The sequence below is a fragment of the Blennius ocellaris genome, assembly GCF_963422515.1.
Source record: "Blennius ocellaris genome assembly, chromosome: 14".
In the NCBI taxonomy this organism is placed as follows: Eukaryota; Metazoa; Chordata; class Actinopteri; order Blenniiformes; family Blenniidae; genus Blennius; species Blennius ocellaris.
The window spans coordinates 13,298,124-13,307,204 of NC_137663.1; the positions used below are offsets into that span (position 1 = coordinate 13,298,124).

At 38.5% G+C, this 9,081-nt stretch overlaps 1 protein-coding gene across 1 annotated transcript; it reads left to right on the forward strand.

Annotated features, from left to right (window-relative positions):
* Positions 1-985: 985 nt before the first annotated feature.
* ufm1 (ubiquitin-fold modifier 1) lies at positions 986-8,735 on the forward strand. The gene is made up of 6 exons (XM_080508694.1): positions 986-1,034; positions 1,137-1,193; positions 3,165-3,222; positions 4,736-4,775; positions 6,238-6,270; positions 8,185-8,735. Coding segments are annotated over exons 1-6 (264 nt in total). The 5' UTR covers positions 986-1,032; the 3' UTR covers positions 8,259-8,735.
* Positions 8,736-9,081: the final 346 nt, after the last annotated feature.

Below are 9,081 nucleotides of genomic sequence, written 5' to 3' on the forward strand. Positions count from 1 at the left end.
ATTCTGCTCTCTAATAATTAGAATTAGAATTAAAATATGTACTTTTTCTTTTTTCTCAACCTGCATGATAATACTGTAATAAACTGAACTGCTCTTTTGTGCTGGTTCACACTTTCTGTTTAGATTGATGAAACAGTGAACAGCTTGACGTGGCTGACCTTGATAGTCAACAATTTCACACATTCATGAAAAAGATGCCTCTGAAAATGACTGTGCTTCAATGGCACAATGTTAAAATGCTGCCACAGTGGAGAAACAGTCGAGACATATGCAGGATGACACATATTCAATACTGCTCGGTCAGAATTAACCTGGCTTGGTAAATAAGCTCACTGCACACCATTTATTAAACAAGTATAAGCCTGTTTTAGTTCAGGGGCTACATTCATCCCAAATTGATCTTTAATGGAAAGAACCAGTATGTCATATATACATTTATATCAAATTCATCAACAAACAACAGACAGACAGACAGACAGACAAAAAGACACGTTTTAAAACTATGGTGAAATTACATAAAAAATTAGGATTGTTTTATTTTATTTTATTTTATTTTATTTTATTTTATTTTATTTTATTTTATTTTATTTTATTTTATTTTATTTTATTTTGTTTTATTTTATTTTATTTTGTTTTATTTTATTTTAAATAAATTAGTTTACTCCTTCATATGTGCCTTTAGTATTTAGAGGACGTATGCTGTGCAGAATCACGTTGACTGACTTTTTTTTAAACGCGCATTTGGAAAAACCTTCTGCGTCTTGCTGTTTATAGTTACGGTAAAGATTAGTACGCTGGTGTGAATGCCTGGCGGTTATTAGTACAAATAATGTTCTAGATTCTGTTCAACACATTGGCACCTTTCATTAAAATATACCCCGTTTCAGAAATGATGTTATCTATTTTTATGAGGCATAAAAAGACGAAGGTATTGATCAAAATTAACCCTGGATGGATGACGTGTATGTTTGGGTCCTTCCAGTTTCCGGGTGTGGATAGCTTGTTTGCAGAAGAAGCCACTTCGCCCAAAAGATGTAAGTTTTAGCTCTTTTATTCGAGCAGTTTCATGGAACAAACCACATATTTATCAAGCGATGACTATGTCCTAATGGCTCTCTCTATATCGTGCTCGTTAGGTCTAAGGTAACGTTTAAAATCACCCTGACGTCGGATCCCCGGCTTCCATACAAAGTGTGAGTACAGACTGCTCAGTCGCTGCAGACATTTCTGTTTCATTTACAAGATATTGTTGTTTTGTGTTTTTATGTCATTGTTATGATTATGATTCACCGCTATCACAGAATTTTGTCGAGCATTATGGGGTAAAACTGTTGAAACGTATCTATTATAAACCACGTTACACATGTTCAGTGGGATGCCATCTGCTTGTCGGAGTCTGTGATTCACGTTTGCATGACAGCAGCACATTAGTCTTCATCATTTTAAAGTCTTTTTATCAGAGGATTAGAGTTAATAAACTGACATTTTAATCGATATTATAATCATAATACAGGTTGATATCTCAAAAGACATTTGATAGAAAACTATATATCTAAGGATAGAGTGATATCCAGTTGTCACAGCAGCTCCATATTACACAACAGTGTTAATATCTGAATGAAACATCTTTTTCACTCTCTTTCTTCTGTATAAAAGCAACAGTTAATTTATAAACTGATGATTGGTCTGTTGCAACAGACAAAATGCTGAAATCAGAGCTGATAGTGGTATTGGTGCCAAAGTATGGGTTGATTTGTAAAAATGTATGCTACAATGAGTTTGTCTAAAGTTTACAGCTGTTTCTATTTTATTGCTTTGGCCCGTTATAGATTGAATTGGACAGTATGTGGCCCCTGGACAGAAATGGGATTGACGACCCTGATTTAAATACTATTAAATACTATATTCAAAATACTTTATAGAGATTAGAGCAAACGTAACCTCGGGTCACAGCAAATCTTTATATTTACTCTTTTAGACCATATTTGAAATCAAAACACAACTTTTCAGTTTGATTCAAATTTGGGCTTTGGGAGATTTGATATTGTAGCCTGTCGATCAACTGTCTGCATCTGGTTCAGTTTCAACTTTTAGAAACATGCATCACATATTTTGATATCTTGTTTTATTTACTTGGTAAATATAATGGTTTAGTCTGCAAACTTGTTGCACAAAGACACAATAGGGGGTGTAGTTTAAGCGTTCATTGCCCCCTGAATGACACTGGATCTTGTTTTTACAGCCATTTCTGCCACATTATACGCAATCAAAATTTCTCTGACACGAACTGTGTACTTTGAAGTAATTAACTGAGTCCGTGCAGACAATTTTAACCTTAACCCAAAGACAGAGGTGTTCTTCTAATGGGGTCAGACAAGGCCGCACTGGGGCTGTTAGTGTCTGAGCATGAACAGAGGGATAATAACAATAATGAAGTATCACTTCACCTCGACCAGAGAGCTGAATTTGAGTGTGTCATCAATCTTTTTTTTCCTTTTAGGTGAACATGTTCAGAGATTTTTTTTTTTGCAGTTTGCTGTACTTTGTGTTCTGATGTTTACACCCGCACACAATGTGAAGCTTCAGATCTTGTTCTGCTGCTCTCTCCGCTTCTGCCTGAGCCGATTGATTTTGCCCTCGACCACCTCAGCTCCTTCTGCATTACCTTACTTGGCGATTGCATTTGAAGGCCTGGGATTTATTTGTTTGGGTTTTTTTTTTTTTAATTTCCCATCTTCGTGAAATGTTTCTTTTGGTTTGTTTTTGTTTTGCCCCTGGGAGGTCTCCACTCCGCTCTCAAAACGCCACTGCACAACTCATTGGAGGAATATCACACTGGAAGTCTATTGTGTCTAACTACTTATCCTATATTAAGTTTTACAACCTCTGACGAAAGTAATGTTACATTCAGTTTGCCTTTAGCTTTTCTACTTTTTTTTATGGCAGTCAAAATAAATGTCTTGCCTTAGATTTGTGCTTCTATCTTGTTAAATTGTAACATGACTGAATCTCTAAAGCAGCCAGTCAATTAACAATGGATCACAACGAACGAACAAGTTCAGTTATGTGGTGTTGCTGCTTCATGAGGGACCTTTATAGCTAATATACAAACTGGGTTTTATTATATTTGGTGTTTTTAGGATCCTGTTTTATTGTTTTTGCAGACTAAGTGTTCCTGAGAGCACGCCATTCACAGCGGTTTTGAAGTTTGCAGCCGAAGAGGTGAGCTCACAGTTCATCATATGATACAAATGCATCCCTGAGTCACAACAATAAAATCAATACAATTCTATTACATTTATGATAAGGTCGTCAAAGGAGGACATTGCGCCACATTATGGGGTTGTTGTTTTTTAGCTCTTGTATATCAACTAATGTTTTGAGCTGTCAGTGTATTGGTTATTTAAAAATACCAAATGTGAGAAAAAAACACGATATGTGAGCAGGCGTCCTCATTTTAAGCTTCGGTGGACTTGCAGATATTAAAGGCAGCTCGGTGGAGGGTTTTAAAACCAAGACGAAGACGCGCTTGTTCACTTTTTTTCATTGGTCTTAAACTGTGTGCATGATTTTCAAGTTAATACAGGTTTGCACAGCACAGCCATTAACTGCTTCTGTGTGTCGACTGACCTGTCTGAAGTTCAGAACACGAGCCCGGGGTTGTATTGGGTCAATAGGCCAATCATATTTTCCATCAACAGCACTGCATCATTGTTTTGCCTGATAGTGCCTCATTTTAAGACATGAATATGCAAATATGGGTAAAGGCCTCTACTATTTAAGTGGTTTTGGGCTCGGGTAGGAAAAAAGATAATAGAAACTAATTTGGGAAAATATCCATAAAAGGCAGCGGCGATCACATCAGGCAGATATTATAGCTGTTTGTGGTTCACACAAAGAAAAGTTCAAGTGGGGGCCCGTGCTTCACAAAGCTTCATGATTAGATAAATCAAGTATCAATAACACTTCTCCATAACTCAAATAATCCTCGAGAGGAGTCATTAACTCACAACAGATCGCACCTCCTGAGTTGCATGTTTTCAGAAGTAAATTGCCTTTGGAAAAAATGTTCTATATGCATGCAAACCTGAGGAACACATTATCAACTTGGTCACAAATTCATCCGCGTGTTTTTGTCGCTACATGTGACAATATTCCACAATCCTATAATTTGTATTCCACGTGTGGAGCTCCTATTACCTGGCGGTGCTTCGCCTCGCCAACCTTATCTGCCTGGTGACAGACTGCTCCCTCCGTCCTTATACTACAAATCCCACCAACCCACATCTTCACCCTTGAAGTGGGACATGTATTGTGGCCGCGCCGAGTGATCTCCTTCCAGAAATTCAGTCGCGGACGTCTTTGCCTCAGGCGCCCTTCCGAATCCTTTCTGCGTGTGAGCGTACATGTGCAGGTGTCGCTGTGTGGGGAAAACTTGTGTGTCCAACAACCGTGAAAGTTGGCAGACAAAAGGCTGAAAACAAAACACAGCCTTTTTTTTTTTTCACCAAGTTCGCTTCCGGAAAAATGTGTTTGCAGCTACGATTCTGGTTGAAAGTTTCAACTAATTGTATGATAATGTGTGTCTCTTCATGGTTTTTTTTTTTGTGTTTTTTTCCCCCTTACTGTCTTCAGGCCAAGTGTAATTGTGTAGCAACGTTCCCTAAATTCTGTGAAATGTGAAGTTATGAGGACTGAAGTGTGATTTTAATGTTCCTCCTTCAATCTGTTCCAGTTCAAAGTGCCATCAGCGACCAGCGCAATCATTACAAATGGTGAGTTTGGGCATAAAACAACACCTTTAACCTAATGATTTTCAAACTACTTCAGGAGCAAAAGCGAAATGCTGAGAAGCTGGATAGTCATTAGGAGCTGCCTCACTGTTCTAGAAAGAGAATCTCATTCTCTTTACAAAGTGAGTGTTTTGACAGGAACGTTTCAAAACTTTTCAACAGCAAACTGGGAGGATTTGACAGCGCTTCAATAGATCCGGACGTGCTCACTGTACTCTTTGAACTGCACTCTGATGCTGGAAATAAACTGATGCTTGAAATACTGTCAAGTCACATAATGGTATACAACGATCAGGGAAAGCAAGCCTAAATTGTCACTTCAAAATGTCGGAATCTTTTATTTGGCACGGCTAAAATTAGGATGACGGGCAACGTTTTTGAAATACCATGATCCCTTCAACATCCAAGTAAAAATAATGTGCTTTAAAAGACTGTCAGCCTCCCTTATGTGCTATAAAAGTCCTGCTTCAGCTCAGAATAAGAGTCAAGAGACCTGAAGAGATTTTATCCATCCCGTCCTCGTCTGAAGCCAGCGATAGCTGCAGGGCTAATTCTCGAGTTTACTCAGCAGTTGGGGAAACAAAAGTCAGTTTGTGAGATCCTGCAGCTCTTATCTCTGTGTCGACCGCAGCTGAGGCTGTTACCTTCCACCTTGCTGCAGGTTTGTTGGCAGCCGTCGTGCTCGTCCTCAGTTCAGAAAATGCTCACAGCGCAGCAGCCAAGTTACTCAAGTGACCCAGTTTTCATAGAATCAATTAACTTGTTTCCCGCTAATTGAAAATGATTGCCAAAAGCATTTCAGTGTAACATCGTAGCGGTCTCTGTTATGAATGAGTTTGTAAAGAAACGATAAGTTCAGCTGCCGGAGGAGCTGCGTCCATCCATCAAGGACTTTTCAAAAATGCTTGTTTACTGTACCTGATATGTAAGCCTCCTTTCTCATAATCTGCAGGTTGTAAAACCTGTTTATTAGGTGGCAAATTTGAGTAAAACTTTAAATGTGGAGCCGCATCCTTCTCGTTACCCAACACTTTATTGATTCTGTAAACACAGTCGCAGCAATCACCTGAACAAATGACAGCAAATTGTCTTTGTGGGTGTTGGAATTGAAATAGTTTGCTTGTTCATTGTTGCCCATCAATTAACCAGCAGAAAGAGACGCAAAAAGCAGATGTTTTGTTGAGCTCTGCTGTGAAAAGGGACAGTAACACACTGAAAGTAAAGTTACTTCTGAATTCTGAGTTTTAAGAGTTTAATTAGTGGTATATTTATGGATCTCGGCACCAGCTGCCGGCATACTTGCTGATCCTCGTCGTCTATACTGAACAAATTCACTTCATTTGATTGTTCATCTCATGAATTATTATTCATTTATGTTTTGCTGCTCATTTGCTTCAGATTTTTCTCACTGCATTGACTTTTTGTTTTATTGTTTGCCTTGCAGATGGAATAGGAATCAACCCTGCCCAGACTGCAGGTGAGCCGTTATGTTCTGCTATTAAATCATCTTTAAAAGCTTCTTTCTTTTAAGGACAAAAGAAGAAAAAAAAACTTTAGTGCTCATATATTTCTACTGAATCCACCATAAGTGATGAGTTGCGTGGTTTCTCCCTCCATTCAGTTTCATTAGAAACCTAATCAAGCTTTTCTTTCCTCCGAGCTCCTCACTGCCTGTCAGTACGCTTCCATCAAAGCATTAATAAGCCCACGCATTAACACAGAACTTGAACACGTGTATTTCGTAATGCACTGTGGTAATACTTGCAGGCCTTGGTTTAATAATGTGAAATATTAGTCTGGTAATGTCTCTCGAGGCAGCGTCTCTGTGGGTGGTTCGCCAAGAAAGGCAGGACATTAGACTTGATGATAAACCAACTTGGTTACAAGCTGTTTCAGATAGTTGAATTCCACTTAAAAAAAAACCATTTGTTTTATCAACGTGCATTTGGGCTTGACATGTAGTCGAGAAGAATTTAGACTGTTTTCATGTAATAATACTAAATAAGTGGGTGTATTGGAATGGATTGGATTAAATGAAGAGTCAAAAGGTCCATAATAAATCAGCAGTGCGACGAAGAAGCATGATAAAAACAGTTATCGCTAACTTTATCAGCCTGGCATCAAATACGTCTGAGTGAAACCTTTTCAAGTCTGAGCAGAGCATTAGTGAAAATCACGCTAAAAGCTTTTGTGAGGATGGATAAAAGTTTAAGGAATCTCACCACACCCATCTACCCTCAAACCCAAAGGTGCTGGAATTCCTCGCTATGGCAGAAGGTTTCATCATTGTTAAGGCTTCCTGAAATATCTTGCCACATACATCTCAGTGTTGAGTGTGGTCGTGAGTCAATTCCAACCCACAGAGGGGAAAATTAAATCTGATACAGAATTCGATAAAAGGCATCTGACATACTGAAATGTTCCAAACGTCACAAAACGCCTGCCTTTTTGTAACTCAGTGGAGTCTATTCAGTTACGTATATGAAAGGGAAAGAAGTGGTAATTATACTTTAAGTTAATTAGAAAAATGACAAGAGACGAGGCCGACGTCAGACTTGACTTTAAATGTTAACGTTTTCTCCCGAACCCCAGCGAGTTGCATTATCCCGGCGTCGGCCCGTTTTCCCCGAGGTTCATACTTAAAGTGTGTCTTATGTAAGTCATCGCTCTCATCAAAGAAAGTAACGGCTGACTGGGCTTTCTGCATGGAGCAGGGGACGGTAATGCCTGCTCTGACCAAAAGGCAGAAACGGAGTCTTTTCTGCAAAGAAAGGAGATGGTGGTGGGCATTCACAACACCTTTTTATCTGCGTTACACTCATGCTGGGTGCTGCCGAGAATAGCCTCAGTTCAGACACCTCTGTCAGATTCCCTTTTTTCGCCCACTGCAGCCACTCTACCTCTTGTTCACAGAATTGAGTACATGATGGGAGTTTATCTGATGTCATTTTAAAATCTCTCTCTCTCTTTTTTTTTTTTTTTTAATTCTTCACGCACACACCTCATAGTGCCGGTCTTGCACTTTTACGGAGCATCACAATGCCTTTTAGAATGACTTTTGCATGTTTGCCTTTAGCATTCACGCCAGTTTACTTGCTGGTTCGTCATAGTTTATTTTATTAAACTTGCAATTTGTAAGATTATTACTACAGAAGAGTCATTTTGGCTAAAGTTTTGTATTCTTTAAAACAATCCAAATGCGTGTGCCCAACTTTTAGAGATGTCCCCATTGTTTGACGATCTTAAAATGTTTGTATGAAATATGTGATAATTCCCCTCACAGCTGGCCAATTGACATGTTTCTGTCAGCTTTCGTGATAATTAATGCTCTTGATAAAATGTGCGGGATATAAACTGCAGTCTTCATTCGGTGCTCTGTCCTGTGTTACAGGCAATGTGTTTCTAAAGCACGGATCCGAGCTTCGCCTCATTCCCAGAGACAGAGTGGGAGGACAGGGAGACTGATGCCGCTTTTCTTCGTTGACGGCATAATGACTCATGCAGCAGAATCACATAACACTTGAGACCCAGGAAACTCCTCAGCGTGTGTCATATTTATTTTTCTGGCCCACAACTGACAGTGACTCACATGAGAATATGTATATTTAAAAGTTACAGTATTGATGAAGTGCATCACATATTTGCATTTTGTTTTTCCCTTCATTATCTGTCAATTGCAAAAGTTTGGAGTAGCACCAAGAGACACACGGAGACCTTTACTTATTAATTACTATGGAAAAACTCAGCAGCTGCATCCTGATGAAGATGTTCACTAAAATAACAAACAACTAAATTAATGGGGGCTTTTCTATCTTTGTAAATGACAATAAAATTCCACAATGACTCACTGTTAATGCTTCTTCTGTAATGTTTAATTGACATTTGGAAATGCATGAGGTGTATTTCTTCTTTTTTTTTTTTTAATAAATGTATGATATAATATATTAGCGTCACTTGATGGAGTAAATCCAATTTCTTTTTTAATTTCTTTTGTATGTTGGGCACATGTTGTGTTCCTCAACCTGAACTTAACTGGACTTTTATTATGACTTCTGCTTGTAGATCAGATTCTCCTTTAACTAAAAATGATCTTCAGATCTAAGTATTTGCAGACATATGGCTCTTTGCTGCCCTCTGTCAAGATACATTTCAACATCAATTTGCACTTTCTGCTTTGCCTTTTTAATCCATGACTTGTTAAAAACAACAGCTGGTTTTTTGTTTAATATTCATCGCTGGCGTAATTGATAACTGACAAGCGAATGTTGAGAACACAGAAAAGTAAAAG

Coding starts and splice junctions, on each gene's coding strand:
- ufm1 (XM_080508694.1), top strand. Junction 3,223..4,735: donor TGAAGTTTGCAGCCGAAGAG/GTGAGCTCACAG, acceptor AATCTGTTCCAG/TTCAAAGTGCCATCAGCGAC. Junction 4,776..6,237: donor CAGCGCAATCATTACAAATG/GTGAGTTTGGGC, acceptor TTTGCCTTGCAG/ATGGAATAGGAATCAACCCT.